The 20575-nt window shown below is 24.3% G+C and overlaps 1 protein-coding gene across 2 annotated transcripts in view; it reads right to left on the bottom strand.

Annotated features, from left to right (window-relative positions):
- Positions 1–18479, bottom strand: part of LOC127280964 (segmentation protein cap'n'collar) — a 246783-nt gene extending 228304 nt beyond the window's left edge. Inside the window, exon 1 of one of the 2 annotated variants that reach the window (XM_051304398.1) lies at positions 18184–18479. In XM_051304398.1, coding sequence (XP_051160355.1) covers positions 18184–18270 — 87 coding nt within the window. In that variant the 5' untranslated portion in view covers positions 18271–18479. Of the gene's footprint in view, positions 1–13303; positions 14796–18183 lie in introns of those variants that run through there. The other variant, XM_051304397.1, reaches the window with a different exon arrangement.
- Positions 18480–20575: the final 2096 nt, after the last annotated feature.

The following is a 20575-nucleotide window of genomic DNA, read 5'->3' as shown; positions in this document are numbered from 1 at the left end:
CGGACTCGAACTCTGGACGAAATTACAGAGATTTTTCTTCCATAATTAAAGAAAAAAAATTCCAAATTTTTCCCTTGAATAAAATTTAAATGTTTCCAATATTTTTTTAGTCTACTGGGGACCCAAGGAAGCTAAAAAAAAATTGCGACCGCGGGACTCGAACTCTGGACGAAATTACAGAGATTTTTCTTCCATAATAAGGGAAAAAAAATTACAATTTCTCCCTTGAATAAAATTTAACTGTTCCCAATATTTTTTTAGTCTACTGGGGACCCAAGGAAGCTAAAAAAAAATTGCGACCGTGGGACTCGAACTCTGGACGAAATTATAGAGTTTTTTCTTCCATAATTAAAGAAAAAAAATTCCAATTTCTCCCTTGAATAAAATTTAACGGTTTACAATATTTTTTTAGTCTACTGGGGACCCAAGGAAGCTAAAAAAAAATTGCGACCGCGGGACTCGAACTCTGGACGAAATTACAGAGTTTTTTCTTCCATAATAAGGGAAAAAAAATTACAATTTCTCCCTTGAATAAAATTTAACTGTTCCCAATATTTTTTTAGTCTACTGGGGACCCAAGGAAGCTAAAAAAAAATTGCGACCGCGGGACTCGAACTCTGGACGAAATTATAGAGTTTTTTCTTCCATAATTAAAGAAAAAAAATTCCAATTTCTGCCTTGAATAAAATTTAAATGTTTCCATTTTTTTTTTAGTCTACTGGGGACCCAAGGAAGCTAAAAAAAAATTGCGACCGCGGGACTCGAACTCTGGACGAAATTACAGAGTTTTTTCTTCCATAATAAGGGAAAAAAAATTACAATTTCTCCCTTGAATAAAATTTAACTGTTCCCAATATTTTTTTAGTCTACTGGGGACCCAAGGAAGCTAAAAAAAAATTGCGACCGCGGGACTCGAACTCTGGACGAAATTATAGAGTTTTTTCTTCCATAATTAAAGAAAAAAAATTCTAATTTCTGCCTTGAATAAAATTTAAATGTTTCCAATATTTTTTTAGTCTACTGGGGACCCAAGGAAGCTAAAAAAAAATTGCGACCGCGGGACTCGAACTCTGGACGAAATTACAGAGTTTTTTCTTCCATAATTGGGGAAAAAAAATTACAATTTCTCCCTTGAATAAAATTTAACTGTTCCCAATATTTTTTTAGTCTTCTGGGGACCCAAGGAAGCTAAAAAAAAATTGCGACCGCGGGACTCGAACTCTGGACGAAATTATAGAGATTTTTCATTCATAATTGGGGAAAAAAATTCCAATTTCTGCCTTGAATAAAATTTAACGGTTCCCAATATTTTTTTAGTCAACTGGGGACCCAAGGAAGCTAAAAAAAAATTGCGACCGCGGGACTCGAACTCAGGACGAAATTACAGAGATTTTTCTTTCATAATTGGGGAAAAAAAATTCCAATTTCTCCCAGAGTTCGAGTCCCGCGGTCGTAATTTTTTTTTAGCTTCATTGGGTCCACAGTAGACTAAAAAAATATTGTAAACCGTTAAATTTTATTCAAGGCAGAAATTGGAATTTTTTTCTCGAATTTTCAACGTTAAATCTTGGAAATTTTGTTTGTAATCTAAGTCTCACGGTCACAATTTTTTTTAAACTTCTTTTAATCCCCAAAAGACTGAAAAAAAATTGGGAACTGTTAAATTTTATTGTCGAGAAAAATTAAAAATTTTTCGTAGAAGTTGAACGGAAAATCTTTTAAAAATTAAATTATTTTTCTTTAACTTCTATTTGTTTTAAAAAAAGTAATAATATTTTTCCTATTTCTAAATGCATTCATTAATAAATAATAAAAGAATCATTTGTTATTGTAAATTTCAATGTTGTCGTTATTATTTTCATTATTTATTTTAAAAAATATTTAAATTCATTTTTGATATTTTTTCTTGTTATTCATTTGTTTTCTAATGAATAACCTTTGAGTTATATACATTCCTTTTGATGTTTGAGATTTTTGACAAATGATATTCTTTTGTTTTAATACCAACTTGAATATTTCAAAAATTAAATGGGTGCTAATAAGTAGGTGCCAGCTTCAGCTTCATTATTTATTTAGCGTAAATAACATTTTTTATTTAAATCAAATAAATATTTATTAGGCTGTAAGACAAATATATCATTTCTCTGGGTGTAAGAATATTTTGCAAAAAGTTTTAGAGTGGGCCTGATAGTCCTTTTTGTTTAAAAAAAAAAAACATTATTTTTTCTAAAGTTTTAAAAAAATCTATTATTATTTAAAGAAGCAGAAAAAAAACATTTATCTAAGTACATTAACATTGAAATCATTCGAATTTTGAATTCATAAATAATTAATAACTCAATGGAAAGGATAACGACAATAAAATGATTTACAATGAAGATGATTTTTTTTTCAACAATAGATGTCATATTATCATGAATAAATAATAAGGTTGTGGTTCTTTTATGGTGATCTCGTGTGATTATACGGCCTTGCTCTCTCGCGCACACACATACATGTCTTGGATGGAGGAGAGAAACTAATTAAATAAAAATCTGTTAAGTCCCCTCTTCCGCGGTCTATTCATGTCTGATCGAGGGTCTTCTACACTCAGAGAAATGGTATATTTGTCTCCGAGCCTACTAACTCTTTTATTTGTTGCAACTATATTTTATTTCATTTAAATAAAAAATTTATTTGAGCCAAAGAAATATTTATTTATGACAAATAAAATTTTTAATTACGCCAAATAAATAATTTAGTAGGCTCTGAGACAAATATACGTTCATTTAACTCAAATATATTTTATTTAGTTCAAATAAATCATTTCTCTGGGTGTATATACACGAGATCTAAATACCCCAAGCAGTAAGAAGAAGTTTCAATACATATATATATATATATATATATATATATATATATATATATATATATATATATATAATAGTACTTACAAACGCTTCAATAAAAAAAAAGAAGTAATTAGTTAACCCAGATTGAGAATGAAAGAGTAACCGATATGGATGACCTGCATATACGAGGACGTTGAGGAAAAAAAAACTTAATACACTGATGGTAACCAGATTCAATTCCCTATATAAATATATACTTTACAATAGTGTCTATCTTTTTCTATAAATTTTTTCGATGAAAGTAAAAGCGAAAAAAAAATGTAATTTGTTTCAATAAAAATTTGATGATTTTTATTAAATTTCCTATAGCATTTTTTTTATAAAGAAGTGCACCAATTATTCACACGGAGAAAAAGGAATGGTTGGGCCAACCATAGGTATTGATAAATACGTCCCATCAATATTATATGGTTACCACAACCATATCTTTAGTTGATACAACCATAGTATGGTTGGCGCAACCAAAGGTCAGGTTGACACATCAAATTTGCAATTTTTCGTCATTTTGATGTGACAACCTAACCTTTGGTTAGGCCAACCATACTATGGTTGTATCAACTAAAGATATGGTTGTGGTAACCATATAATATTGATGGGACGTATTTATCAATACCTATGGTTGGCCCAACCATTCCTTTTCTTTCCGTGCATAATAATTTAAAACAATATCTTATACTTTGATATTTTTTTCTGCGCAAATGAATTTCCCATTTCTGTACACGGAAAGAAAATCCTTTACAATAAATGTTAAAAATGATACAAAAATTTAGTATATTCTTTAGCAAGTCATGGAAACTAAGGCTATTTATTAAAAATTAATATATTTTTAGCAAAAGCTTTGTATAGAAACAGTTTTAACAGAAATTAAAATTACATTCTAAAATTCATAAGAAAGTTTTGTTATTTTTACTAAAACTATATGAAAAAGGGAAGCGGAATTAAAAAGTGCGCATTTCGTTTGCTAAAACTATACGGAAAATTGAAAACGACTTTAAAATAAAAGAAAAAAATTTTTCATTATTTGCTACCTGTCGAAGGATTGGGTCATCACTGTTAATTGTTCTCTATTGTAGCAGAGGATGCAGGATATATATATATACACAACTATACTGCACGAAGTCCGTCAAACCAGCAGCTCCACAATTAAAATTTAGAAATCGGACTACACTAGATTTTTGGGCTTTTTTAGGGCTATTTTTGGGCCCTATTAAGAAATTTTGGGCTTTTTAATCACAGTTTTCCTAAAAGTATCAAATTGAGACCAAAAATTGCATCAAATCTTTGCAACGTTTTGATGCACATAAGTTATATCAAAAAGAGATCGTTTTGTGTATCATTTTTAGAAATGATACACGAAACGGTCTCATTTTTTGATGAAAAAAATTTAATCAATTTATATCAATCATGGCCGAATTGAATCGACTCAAAATTAAACGAATTTTTTTCAGATATTTTGGTAATAGTACAATTGCGGAGACCATTTCACTATTTAATTTGAAAATGAAAATAACAGAAAATCAAAGACAATGTGCAATTCGATAATTAAAAAGTGACAGCTTATAAACATAACCTAAAATGCATGAGAAAAAGATACAACCAAGTTTACTGTGAAATTTTTCCAAAAATTTAATTTTTTTGTGGAGCTGCCCACTTACGTCAAGCTAGCAACCTCCACTATGTAAAAACTTAAAATTAAAAAAATCAAATAGGGGAGAGCGGGGCAAAGCCGCTATGCGGGGCAAAGGCGTTTTTCGAAATATCTTCTTTCTTTCTAATCTATTACCATTTTCGTTATTAGTTTATTGTTAATACGATTAAAGCAATAGATTGGAAAAGAAAAAACTAAAAAATATTAAATATATTAGGAAATATAACATAAAAATAGTTTTTGCAAGAAAGAGATGAAAATTTCGTTGATCGAAGATTCAAATTTAAAAAATTGCTTTAAGCACTTAGGTCTTAAAAACTTTTTGCTTGAATAAATGAAACATTTATCTACACGATTTGCATGAAATTTAGGTTTTATTTTTTGTTTAAATAAATTGAATTTTAAAAATAAAAAATGTATGGCATTGGGGGCAAAGCCGTTTAAAAACTGTTTCGTAAAAACAGTTGAAAATGAAAATCTGCATTACCTTCATATTTGAAGTTTTTCTAACTTCACATGAATCAAGTGTCAACAAATATTAACCTGATTTTTTAACCAAAACATAAATTAAAATTAATAAATTAATATTAAATAAAATAATATTAAATAATTATTTTTATTTATTTTCAAAAATTACATATTTCAATTTAATTATTTTTTATTATTATTATCTTATATATTACCTATATTATTATGTTACATTATTTCACAAAATCAAATAAAATAAAGGACATTAGTTATTTTTATGTAAAAAATCTGTGTTTACTATATAATATATTAAAATAGTATAATTTTAAAAAGAATATTTCATTTAGAACATAAATTAATTTATTAGTATTCAAATTTATTATTAACATTAAAAAAATGATAAATTTTATGTAAATATAATATTAATATTTCATAATATTTTCGCGCCGTTATTTAAATTATTTTTGAATTTGAACAGTCGGTAAAGTAGACTTTTCAACGAAAAAGTGAAGAGTTGAATTCAAAATGTGAGGTTAAAAATACAAGTATTGATATTTTTTATAAAATAACTTAAAACTCTTTAAAAAATGTATAAAATATTTATGTTTCAAAGATATTAGGTCATTTACTGCAACTTCGTACAGTTTTAACGGCTATAATTTTCTACTTTCAAAAAATATAAGCAAAAACGTCGCTGCCCCGCCATACGGGGCAAAGCCGTTTTTTTGCATCTCTTTGAAAATAATTAAATTAATTAATCAAGCTTATAATAAATTAAATAATTACTATTGAAATTTGTTATTAATTAGTTTTAGATGAAATAGAAAAAAAAATCACGTCAATTGAAGGTGTAATAACAAAAATATTTATAAATAAATGTTACATCAGCGGCTTTGCCCCGCTCTCCCCTACACTATATTTTTGGGCTTTTTTGGGCTCTTCAAAAAAAATATTCCCGATTTATAAAACTCATTCCTTCATAATAAAGTAACCCTTTTAATATCAGCAAATTACATTTTCCAAGTTTTCCAATTAATAAATTCATCGGATTCGCAAGAAACTTGTTATGCGGGGGTTTTCGAGGTCGCTGGTAACGAATCTGAAGTCTGCTTTCAAAAATTCAAAATGGCGGATCCAATATGGCGGACGAATTTAAAAAAAATTCATCGGATTCATTAAAACCTCGTTAGTCGGGAGTTTTCGAGGTCGCTGATTACGAATCTGCAGTCTGTTTTCAAAAATTTTAAATGGCGGATCAAATATGGCGTTTTACCCCTAAACCCTAAAACCACCCCTGAACTTTGAAACAAGAGTACATTTTGAGCCATTTACGCTATTTTATTTTATTTCTTCTTCTAACTGATCCAAATATTTTTGAGCTCTTCAAAAACAGCCATCCCGATTTTTGGGCTCTACCCCTAAACTCAAAAACAACCCTTAAACTTCAAAACATGTGTAAACTTTGAGCTATTTTATATTACTTCTTCTTCTAACTGATCCCAACATTTTTGGGCTCCTCAAAAACAGCCATCGCGATTTTTCGGTCATTTGAGTTTCCTATAGTAAAATTTTAATTCTTCAAATGACTTTACTAATTTTTATTTTCTAATTATATTCTATAATATTATTTTTATTTCAGACTTTCTTAAAAGTGATGATAATAATAATAATTAATGAAATCCGTTAGTTTCCATGACATGCTACCAACTATAGGAAAAATTGATTTCAAAATATTACATATTATTACAATTTTTCTCTCCATGTACTGACAGAAAGATTTTGGCGCGATTTTTAAAATTAACCAATCAAAAATTATCCATCAAATTGTGATTGGTTAATTTTTAAAATCGCGACGAAATCTTTCTGTCGATTTTTTGTTCAGTCATTTGCAATTTCTTACAAATGAAAATTATATAAAATTTTATAAATAAAATAATAATAAACTCTCATCAAAATTTTAATGCAAAAAGAACATTTTTTACCGCATCAAATTGCATTAAACTTCAATTTAATCATTGAGATTGAATTTTGATTTTCACGCACTGATTTTCTTGAGGGATTATATTTAAAAAAATTTGTTCTTAAAATACAAAATTTATAAATTCTTTTCTTTTAACATAAAATAATTTTTTACATGATATAATTACTACATTTTGGAACTAAAAAAAACCTTTCTAATTAGTTTATATAATAACTGATGATGTTAAAGGATTTGCGATTCAATAATTTCCATGAATTTAACTATTATATCGTGTAAAATTAGAAACATTATACGTCAGTTCAGTAGCAATTTGTATTCTCATAAATACATATTGATTCAAATTATGTAATTTCGCATAGTTATGTAATATAATCTCAAATTAAAATAAAAAAAATCATTTTTTTTATTAAATTTTAATTTCTTTTTTATTCAATTATATTAAAAAGAAATCTACAAGTTTTTTTTTAATAAAATCACTGTTTTAATAAAACAAATCAGTTTTTTAATAATAGTAAAAATAATAATAATTTTTTAATAACGACTCTTATTATATAAATCCATATTTTTAATTCTTTGTAGAATTTTTGTTAGAATTATAAAAGGCGGAATTTTCATTTAATATAATTTTCGTCTCTTGAAATCAATGTTTTGTCAGAATATACTTATGTAAGTAAAATGTATAAAAAAAAATAATGATTTGTTTAAATTTTCAATAACATTAATTTATAATAAATGGCAGAAGTTATAATTTTGAAAAATACATTTTTTTGTAAAATTTATATGAAAAAAAAAGAAATATTATTTGCACGAATTTTTGTAAAATAGAATTATTATTTAATAGAAATTTTATGCAAAGTGTATTTTACATGTGAAATTTTTTTTATACAATTTAATTTGTAAAACAAAAAAAAAATTCTATTTCGACAAATCTCCATTTTATAGAATTTATACGTTTAAAATGAACTTTGTCCAACTTTTTATTGAAATAAATTTCTATTCATCAGAACATTTATGTTCATGGATAAATTTTTATATAATATATAGAAATTTCAATTTTTTGAACTTTTGTTTTGGCAAAATTTCAATATAAAAATCAATTTTTCATAATACATAATTTTATAATTTTAACCGAAAATATTATTTAACAAAATTTTCATTATTATTTGTTTGAAATTTTATAAAAGTAAATTATTTATTTACACGAATTTTTATAAGAGAGAATTTCCATTTGTTTGAATTATAATTATTATTTTTTTTATTTCCATAGACTTTTCATTTAAAAGAATTTTCATTTGACACAACTTTCATTTGCTTTATTCGCGAATAAACATTTTTTCATATAGCAATGAGAAAAAAACAGTCTCTTTGAATTGAGTAATTCTTGTAATTTTTAAACTCTATGGAACATTATATGAGGAAAAAATTGTGTACAGTAATTGTGATGAGTTTTATACCTGCTGCTAGGTGTTACTATATATATGTGTGACTCATGAAAGTATAACAAATGTACGAAATGAATTTTTTTTTTCTGAAGAGAGAAAGGCAAAGATGCATCAAAAAAGACAAGGTCACAAGCAAAAAATTCATATCTATATTTTCTAGAGGTTCAAAAACACTTGCAACAGGTCATTTACACGACAATTAAATATATATATATATATATATCGGGCGAGATCACATGCTACTTGTAATGTACATATATAAGGACTCCGAGACCTTGTGTCTAGAACAGTTATTTTCGAATTTTTTCACTGTTGCGAAGACAGTGAGAATAAAAAATATAAATCGCTACTGCCAAAAATACATATAATATATTACTGGAGAGAAAAGACATAACTTTTTTTTTCACGCGAAAAAAAACTAATTTTCTTTGTTCAAATTCATGCAACACAAGTTAAGAAACGAAATTCTATTAATTGGTAACATTATTATTTAGGGACGCATGATTATGTTCTACAAATAATTAGTTAAAATTTTTATTTTATGGAATTTCATTTGTCATAATTATTTTTGAGCCAAATTTTTTATTGGTTCGAAATTAGTATTTTGCAGAATTTTCATCAAAAACGATTTTCTATATTACAGAATTTTTATATAACCGAAAATTTACTTCACAGAATTTTTATTTGTTCCAATTTTTATTGGTCAGAATTTTTATATGCTCGATTTTTCATTTAACATAATAATAGGCATTTTAAAGAATTTTTATTGGATAGAATTTTATTGCATATAGAATTTTCATTTTATTCTTTCAGATGAATTTTCATTTGTTCGAATTATATTATTTGATATAATTTCCATATAATCGATTTTCCATACTACAGAATTTTTACTTAACCGAAAAATCATTTAACAAAATTTCCAAATTGATAGAATTTTCATTTGTCCAAAATTGCAAATGGCCGAACAAACAATCGACAGAATGATTTTGGCGCGATTTTTAAAATCAATCAATAAAAACTTATTCATAAAATTGTGATTGGTTGATTTTTAAAAATCGCACCGAAATCAATTGTTGTTTCGGCCATTTGCAATTTCGGACAAATGAAAATTCATCTGAATGAAAATTCTATGCAATAAAATTTTACCCAATAAAAATTCTTTAAAATGCCTATTATGTTAAATAAAAATTCGAGAAAATAAAAAATCTGACAAATAAAAATTGCAAAGAAACAAAAGTTCTGTGAAGTGAATTTTCGGTTTATAACATAATCATGCGTTCCGAATTTTTATTTGTCCGAAATTACAAATGTCCGAACAAACACAATTGTGATTGGTTGATTTTAAAATCGCGCCCAAATCTTTCTGTCGATTGTTTGTTTGGCCATTTGCAATTTTGGACAAATGAAAATTCTATCAATTTAGAAATTCTATTAAATGATTATTCGGTTAAGTAAAAATTCTGTAGTATGAAAAATCGATTATATGGAAATTATATCAAATAATAAATTCGAACAAATGAAAATTCATCTGAAAGAATAAAATGAAAATTCTATATGCAATAAAATTCTACCCATTAAAAATTGTTTAAAATGCAAAATTATGTTAAATGAAAATTCGCGAGCAAATAAAAATTCTGACAAATAAAAATTCTGTGAGGTGAATTGATGATTATATAAAAATTCTGCAATGTAGAAAATCATTTTGATGAAAATTCGGCAAAATACTAATTCGAACAAACAAAAATTCGACTCAAAAATAATTATGACAAAAATAAAATTCCATAAAATGACAATTCTAACTAATGATTTTTAGAACAGAATCATGAGTCTTTTTATTTTTATTACGAAGCTGAAGTACGCAACGTTTATATAAACAATTTTTTAAGGAAATAATTTTTTAAAATGAAAAATTCTAATAATTTTTTGTCTAAAAAATATTTTTTTATAATTTGTTGATTAATGAAAACTACAAGAAATATTTTTTAGGCAAAAAATTATTAGAATTTTTCATTTTAAAAAATTATTTCTTTAAAAATCGTTTATATAAATGTTGCGTACTTCAGCTTCGTATTTTTATTTTCATTATTACTTTTATTAATAATATTATTATTTGAATTATTACAATTATTTTATTATTATTATTTGACTATTATTTTAAGTAACTTCAGCTATAATCCAGTTTCCTCTTAAATCGTCATAAACCCTACTACTGTTACGTTAAAACACTTTTCTTTCTATAACTGCTCCTTACTTGCATTAGATGGTATATTAGAGAGAAAGAGAAAAAAAACTTTTTTTCCTTTTTTAGAACTTGTACAACTCGTTAAGTGTCATCAACTAAATTTCTATTTTGTGAGAGTTCAGTAGACTTGATTATATATTTATTACGTCTTCAACACTATTCCAGATTTTTAATCTCTTTAGAGAAAGGATAATATTTAAATTACTCTCATGCGATTCTTTACATATATTTATAATATATATATATATAAATATGTATTTATTGCATTTTTAAAAAAGTAAAAATTTTTTTTTAATGTATCTGAAGTTTCTGAATTGAAAAATATTATGTACTCGATTAGTTGACTATTATTAAATAAATATTTACTTAAATCAAATAATTTTTTTAAAAATTAAATAAATTGTTTTTAAATTAATAATTTTTGTATTTGAAATAAATATCATTTAATTGATTCATAGAATAATTATTTGACACAAATAAATATTTATGTGATAATACTCAAGTAACCGATTATTTGAATTAAATAAATTTTTTTTGTACGTTTAAATAAACGAAATAATTTTTTTAATGAAAATGAAAATGTTTATAAAATTATGACTATAAAAAAGAAAAATTATTTTTTCTAGTAAAAAAAAATTTTTTTCCTTCACAGAAAACAGAATATTTTATATGTTCTAACTAAATCAAGTGTAAATCAGAATTTTTCAAATTTTTGTGTGAGAATTTCTTTTTTTTTTTGCAAAAACCCAAATTTGGATGAGAAAAAAAATTGATTTAATTCAAATAAACAGTTTTACGCACTTGTATATTGAACAAATGTTTAATTGAATTTTAATCATTTTATATAGATGAGCGAAAAATTTTGAACGTTAAAATGAACGAAATTTTTTTTGCAACTTCTTTAAGTAAGAATTTTATTATAAAAAATTGTTTTAGATATCTAAAAACAAGTTATTTAATTTAATAATTGTTTAATTTACTGTTTTATTTTACATTGACATTATTATTTTTAATAATTTATAGATTGAAAAAAATATTTTGTTCATTAGAACGTTCAAAACTTTTGGCTCATTTATATAGTGCGTTTTTATATTTTTGAATAGTACAATTTTTTTTATTGAAACAGTTTTCTTCTATTGATTCAAAAGAATTTTTGCCATTCATATAATGTAAAATATATATATATACATTATAACTATATTTAAATATTTATTAAAATTTAAACTATAATTAAAACTGTACATCGGTGAAATTCACTACGTTTATGATCAATGATTTAAAAAAAAAAAATATATTTTTGACTCTCAAAAAAAAAAAATAACTAAGCTTTGCCTACAAATTTTTCTTAAAAAAATTGTTAATCGAGAAACGTTACAAAAAATTGTTTAAATATAAAATTATAATAATTTGCATGGAAATTTTTTTTTTTTTTTAAATCGTTGTGAATTTCACCGACGTAAATTTATAATATACTTAAATTAAAAAATATAATCAAGTTTTTCAGAATTTACATTGTATATTTTTTATTAACATAATAATAATTATTATTATTATTTAATAGGTAAATGACGTTAATAAATTATTTTTAATATTAATATTATTATTTTTTTATATTATATTATATTATATATTTTGCAATATAAATATATATTAATAAAACTTTCTAATAGTCAATAATTATATCTACTATATATTGTTCATGAAAAAAATAATTTGGTTAATAATACATTTGTGAGAGACAAAAGAAAAAAAAATGCATTGTACAGCACACATAAATCGTGTTATTGAACTATAAAGAATCATTTCAAACAAGAATTGTAAAAAAATGTTTCTATTAACGAATGTTTAAAACATTTGTATAAATAATTTACAAAAAAAAAAAAAAATAATAATTATCACATTATTATAAAAATAAAAAAAAAAATACTCTCTATGAGAAAACAAAAAATTTGAAATAAAATTGAATTTATATTTTAATTTTTAAAAATATAAAAAAATAAATTATATATACAAATAATTCACAAATAATGTAATTTAAAATGAGGATAAACTTACTAATTTCCGTCTTTGCAATTTCTTTTCAAGTTTTTCCGCAAGAATATTTTTAAATTTTAATTTGTTTTGTAATTCTATTTTTGCAACGTTTTTTTTTTTTTTTTTTTTTTTTTTTTTTCTCTCTTTGCATTTACTCGATATTTAAATAAACACTACTAAATTAATGGGATTCCGATTTAAAGAAGCACTTTGAACTGTGTAAAAACAATATGTTCTGTTTTGTATGAGAAAGTATAAATATATATGAAAATCACATATTCCTGATATTTTAATCGCTCATATTAACGAAATTTGTTTTTTCATACAAATCTTGTAAAAAAAAAAAAAATAATAAACTTTAATTGAAAATTAATTATTAATCTTATTAATTTAAATAAATTTGTTGGTTTAAAAAAATTTTTTTTTTGAGAAAAAAAAATTGAAAATTCTCATCTAGTTTCATAAAAGGAAATATTTAGTTACTAAATAGTAAAAAAAAAAAAAAAAAAAAAAAAAAAGAAGTAATTATATCAATATTTAAAAAAATAAATAATATAAAATTAATCATTAGAAAAAATTCTTTTTGAAAAAAAATACCTCTTGTGTTAATTCTGATGCACCATCAGGTTGAGAAGGTGATTGTAATAAAGAAGGTGTTTCAGGTGATGTTATATTTCTCGTAAGATCTGTTGAATTTGTTATACTTGGTCCAGGTTCAGGTGCATCTCTTCCAGATTCCTCGATATTTAATAAATACGCGTGTATATCATTTGGTGCACTATTCAATCTATTATATCTCCCCAATGAATTTAAGTCTTCGAATATATCTCTCTCATAATTAAGAAGCATTGAATCCAAATTTTTTGGATGTACAAACACCGGACGATGTACAATTGTATGAGCGTCCAAATGCCATCCTGATCCATTATTTAAATCCAAGGATCCAACACCAATTGTCTGTATATCTAATCCTAAATAAGCATCCGGATCAACACGAAGCAATGAGAGAAGCAAAGCGAGCTGAAGGAGCTCCTCGCGATAAAATTTCTTTAGGCTTAGCATTTTTTTTAATTTTTTTCTATTAGCAAAAAAAAAAAATTCTCTAATTTTTATCACAGATTCTTAGACACGTTGAATTTTTTTTTTCTTTTCTTTGGAGTTTTCGATAATATTACAAAACACAGCTATCACAGAGGATTAGCTCTGGTATTAAAAACAATCAGCAAATAAAACATTGCTGAGAGGAAAAAAAAAAAAATGTTTACGTCACAATTTATCCATTAAGAATTATTTATTCCACTTTTATATTTTGAATACTTGAAAAACATTTAAAAATCGCGATATGACAGTTGATTTTTGAGGTTATGATGAAAACTTCCTATTTATTTTCCTGCGTTTAGAAAATTTTCTTTCACACAAATACTTCTCACACTCTTTTGTCTAATCTATCTGTTCAAACAATATCCAACCTGTTCGTTGGGATGGTGAATTGGAAATAAAAGACTTCGGTGGGTCCACCTTTCGATGGGTATAGGTCAGTTACACGCGCGAGTTACAGAAATAACCTCAAAACACAAACAGGGGGCCACGTCAAGCTTTATATTTTCACTGCACACGATTCACTAACAGTGCAAATCCAAATTTCTGGCAAATTCTAAGCATAGTATTAGAGAAACACTAATAGTTCTTTTTTTATCACTGACACCTTACACAAATTGTGATATATTAAGAAAAAGAAAATTCTTTTTTGACTTATGAAGAGATATAAACGACTTGACAGATCACACAAAACATATATATATATATACACACACACGCGACAAAAACCCGGCCTCGAAATTTTTGGAGCACTCGTATATTTGTTTTTTTTTTTTTTTCCCTAATTGTTTATATTCTCGAGGCTCATAAACGGCTGTTAATTTCATTATTTAATTACACCATTTTTATTGTATTTTTATTAATTACGTGAATATTTATTTTCAATAAATTTGTCTTTAATATACGATGAAAAAAAAAAGAACCACAAATTCAACGGACAAACGGAATTACACACCTTGCTTTAAGTGAGATCGCACACGATATGTGACTCAGCAATCACTCTGGCAACGTCGTTCTCAGGGTCGTGCCAATTGCATTTTAACCCCCTTGCAACAAAACTCTTTCCATAAAAGTAAACAAAAAAAATAATAATAATTTTCCATTTAAATGCAAATTAAAAATAAATTAGTTATTTAATTTTATAATTAACAACATTTCTTTTAAAAAAAAATTTGAAAATTTATTCAAATTTTTTTTTTCTTTCTAAACAATATTGTCATAATGATGAAATCATTTTCGCAATTGTTCAATAACGTATATACACACGATATTTCCAGTTTTCTTTGTTTTATTACAATCATTTAAAAATTAAAATAATCTTTCAATATATATTTTTTATTATTATTATTATTATTATTGTTATTTATTAATTAATAATTAAAATTTTCTTTATTTATTTTAACAAACAAATTACGTAGTTAACAACAATTTAATTAAAAAATTTTAATTTTTATTAAAAATTTGAAAAAATTTTTTTTTTTTTTTTTAATAATAAACAGGAAGTTATAAAAACATGGATTAAAAATTGACACTATAATTCAATTCAATTGGAATAATGTCAAATGAATTGAACTTTTATAAAAAGCTGATGACATCAACAAGAATGAAAAACAATGTTGCATTAAATGAAAGTTTTCGGGCAAATAAAAAAAAATTATTATAACTTTTGTAGTAGGGTGATTTTAAAAATTTTTCTTGTTAATAATTTTCAACAATAAGATAACAATTAAAAATGAAAATCAAGAAAAATAAAATTGAATATATGCCTTTAATAATATTTGATATAAACTTGTTTACAATACTAAATATTATTATTATTATTATTTTTAATAATAATAATAATAATAATAATAATACAATAATAATTAAACATTAAATTTTATTTAAAAAAAAAAATTTTTAAACACCTGTTTTCCATTGTAAGGCCTCGTAAAAATTAATCAACAATAATAAATAATAATAATAATAATAATTTTACAATTTTAACAAAAATTTATTTTTTTGTTACTATTTATAATATTTGTTTCTAATATTATATTTTATTATTATATTATTATATATTATTTTTACAAATATTTTTTTATTAAAATATTATTAATTATTATTATTATTGTTATTTTTTTATTTTTAATATTAAATATTGATAATTACTTCATTTTTTCCATAACCATTTTTACATTAATTTAAATATTGACTGTAAATTTCAAATTAAAAGTAATATTTTACTCTCTAAATTAGTATTAGTAAAAATTTTTAACGAATTTAAATTAATGACTAATTTTCTGCTAAATAAATTTAATAGTTACATTTTTACTGAGTAATAATTTTAATATTTTATAATTTGTTTAACTTTTTAATTTTATTTTTATTTATCAATTTATATTTGTTTTTTTTTTTAATTTTCTATTATTTATTTATTATATTTATTTATTTATTTTTTAACTTCACATTTTCGTATTTAAAAAAGAATAAATAAATAATTTTTCATTAAATATTTTTTACAAAACTTGTACAGCTATCGTTAATATCAAAATTAAAAAAAATTTATTACTAAATAATTATATAAACTCAATTATATATGGACGATTCCACGTGAGATTTACCTATGGCATTTTAAATTCGATAAATATATTATTTTTTCGATCTTTATAGAAAAAAAATATTTACGTATTTTTTTATAAATGCTCAAATTTTCGAGTTATGAATTTTTGAAAATCTGTTTTTTTCGAGTTTTTTTTTTTTAAATACACCTAATTTCAATGACATCTAATTCTAAAAGTATTGAATTTAGGAATTATGACCAAGATACAAAAAAGTTTTTGTTTTTCATCGACTTTTAAACCATGTTAACGAAAAAAATTTTTTTTGAATTTGTTTATAAAAAAAACAGCGATTTTTTATAAACAAATTAAATTTTTTTAAATTTAGGTGCAATTTTTTTTTTTTTTTTACACACATGAAAATAAGAAGAAAATTTTGTAATAAGTTTTGCAGTGGGCATGATGATCCTTTTGTTTATATAATTTGTTAAAAAAAAAAAATTTTACTTTTTTTTCGTTTTTTTTTTTATTTTTCGAAATGAAAAGTGTTTTTGGGCACTAGGATCTTTTAGTAAACTCATAAAAAAGCAATTTAAAATACATTTTATTTTGAAAAATAAAAAAAAAAAACGAAAAAAAAATAAAAATTTTTTTTAAAATAAATTATATAAACAAAAGGATCATGATGCCCACTCCACAACTTATTACCAAATTTTCTTCTTATTTTCATGTGTGTAAAAATGAAAAAAAAAATTTTTTAAATCGCGCCTAAATTTAAAAAAATTTAATTTGTTTATAAAAAATCGCTGTTTTTTATAAACAAATTCAAAAAATTTTTTTTCATTAACATATTTTGAAAGCCGATGAAAAACTGAAACTTTTTTGTATTTTGGTCATAATTCCTAAATTCAATATTTTTAGAATTAGATGTCATTGAAATTAGGTGTATTTTAAAAAAAAAACTCGAAAAAATCAGATTTGTAAAAATTCATAACTCGAAAATTTGAGCATTTTTAAAAAAAATAAGTAAACATTTTTTTTCTATAAAGATAAAAAAAAAAATAATATATTTACCGAATTTAAAATGCCATAGGTAAATCTCACGTTATATTTACCGCAGAACTAAAAAAATAATAAAAATATTTACTCGATTTAAATAGTTATTTAGTTGTATCTAATTAAAAATATATTATATTATTTGATTTGAATTTCTGAAATAAAAATAAAATAAAAAATATAATTATATTAAACAATTTACGTCACGTGATAAGCAATCTTAATAAAAAAAAATTGTATACAAAAAAAAATAAATAAAAAATAAAAATATCTTCAAGTTTATCAATATGAATCAAAAATTCTTAGAATTTGCATTATCTACTTTGGTAGAATAGAAATCTTCACTTGTCGATACGACAGTTCTCATCATTATTAACACAAAACAGTCGATAAAACATTGCAACTTTATTATCCTAAGATAATTTCAAATTTATTTAAACAAATTTAAAATAGATTTTTTTTTAAAATAATATTTTCCACAAATATTCACTATTATTATTAATATCATTGAAAACAAATTTTTTTGGAGGGGAGAATTCTCTCAATCTTCAATTTCTACATTCTCTTTTAAAGAAAGTGCATTAATAATAAAAAAATTTATAGTTACACTAATAGAAAAAAAAAGTTGAACTTTGCCCGCGTTGACATGCGCGCATTAAATGCGCTGTTGCCAAGTTTATGGCGCGCGATAGACAAGTAAACTCGAAAGTTTTATCACACATTACATGTATATATATATATATATCTTATCATATACTTGACAAATTTTACATTTATACGTACCTCGCACATGGTCTTCATTTTCTTTTGATTCGGTAAACTGATCTCAGGTGATAAAGCTCTCATTCTCGGCAAATCTTCAATCTGCATTTTTGTTTCCTTATTCTGTTCAATTATTTTTATCCAATTGAAACTTGAATATTTTTGCACTTCAAAGTATTATATATGTATATATTGATTCGCGAACGTATCGTTATCACAATTTACTGTCTGGAGACCAGAGGATATACTGCTTCAAACAACTGTAACAGAAACTCTCGTAGATATTGTTGAAAGCAGAACGCGCCTCGCGCAACCCAAAGAGATACCACGAACTTTATAATTGAATGTATATAGTGATGATTAACTCTCTGAACAAGATTCTCTCTTTTCCGAGTGTCAAGGTCAATTTTTATTACTCGTCTTTCAACAATATATATGCAGGAAAAAACATTATTTTTTTTTTTTATTCCTTAATTGAGATGAAGTAATATTTGCACTATGCATACGTTATACATGTATATATGTTGATGCAATATATATATATAAGTTCACGTCATTTATATTCCACCTAAAAAAAAAATCGTAGGTAAATATTCTTACGTTAATGTCACGTGACTGACGATGTTAGTAATTTTCAAATATAGCGCTCAAATCGGAGATATACTTTGTTTCCTACTTCCTGTATTATATTTATAAACATTTTCGAGATCTTATGTTCCTTGCATAAAAATTTTCTCGACATAATTGTTTTGTATTATATTTTAGGTATATATAATTATTATATTGTATTATTTTTGTAAATTTTAAAATTAAATGAATTTGGTGAATAGAATTTATAATATATAGGTTATAACAGGTACAGTGACCGACACCTTGACGGTGAAGGACATCTGCTTTTAAAAACGATAATAACTATAGAAATAATAATATTTCAATAAATTTTCAGAGGTATAAATTAATTAATATATATATATATATATATATATATATATATATATATATATATATATATATATACAAAATTTATAAACTGATACAGTTGACACAAAATTTTATTTCTTTTTATTTTCCTCAATATTTTATACTTCTTAGAAAACTTAACCTCAAAAATTTTTGTTTATTAATAAAAAAATAATTACACAGCCCCACAAAAAAAAAAGTGTCATGTACTTTTAACCGGAATACCCTAACCCTATGTATTTTGACGCGCTGAACACGAATCCGAAGTCCGTTTTGCTCCATCACGTCAGCATTTTTTTCTAACCTCAAAATACATGTCGGATTTTGAGAAGTAGGCGATTTTTTTAAAAATTGATGTATTAACTTCAAACTTGGTATCTGGGGGTTTTTTGGGTCGCTGATTACGAATCTGATGTCAGATTTCCGAAATTCGATATGCCTGATTCAATATTAAGGAATTATTTTTAAAAAATTGTCAGATTATTATGAAATTTGGTATCTACAGGTTTTCTAAGTTGCTGACAAGTATAACACTAGGGAAAGTGCCATACGCCGATTTTTCTGAAACTTGGCAGTTTTGTAGTTTTTTGAAAACAATTTGACACGTATGTTTTGTTTTTCCCCAAAAGCTGATTTATGGGGGGGGAAATACCCCTTGAATTTTTTTTTGGTAGGGGGACATTATTTTACGAAATTTTTCAAAAATTAATGTGCAATAGTGTATCTGGGGGTTTTTTGGGTCACTGATTACGAATCTGATGTCAGATTTCAAAAATTCAAAATGGCATATCCAACATGGACTTCTATCGGCCACATTAGATACGCCATTATCAATTTTTGAAAACTGACATCAGATTCGTAATCAGCGACCCAAAAAACCCCTAGATACCAATTTTGAAGTAAATCTTAAAATTTTTTCAAAATTCGTCCGCCATATTGGATCCCCCATTTTGGATTTTGAAAATCTAACTTCAGATTCGTAATCAGCGACACGAAAAATCCACAGATACCAAGTTTGAAGTTAATACATCAATTTTTAAAAAAATCGCCTACTTCTCAAAATCCGACAAGTTTTTTGAGGTTAGAAAAAAATGCTGACATGATGGAACAAAACGGACTTCGGATTCGTGTTCAGCTCGTCAAAATACATAGGGTTAGGGTATTCCGGTCAAAAGTACATGACACTTTTTTTTTTGTGGGGCTGTGTTATTATTATTTTATATTTATATATTTATTTATTATATATTTATTTATATTTATATTTATTTTATATATTTTATATTTTGTATTGTTACTTACGTAACTATTAGAATTTAGGAGTACTTTTGTACAAAAGGGCATGTCCCGTTAATAAATGAAATTGAAATTATTATTTACTTTTTATATAAATATTCGAAGAAATTGTTAAATACCTACACAGCACAATATATTTCTGTAAGCTTACCTCAAGCTT

This window comes from Leptopilina boulardi, unplaced genomic scaffold, assembly GCF_019393585.1.
Source record: "Leptopilina boulardi isolate dan_hultmark-lab unplaced genomic scaffold, ZJU_Lbou_2.1 LbouV2_259, whole genome shotgun sequence".
Lineage (NCBI taxonomy): Eukaryota > Metazoa > Arthropoda > Insecta > Hymenoptera > Figitidae > Leptopilina > Leptopilina boulardi.
This window is presented reverse-complemented; position numbering and strand designations above follow the sequence as displayed.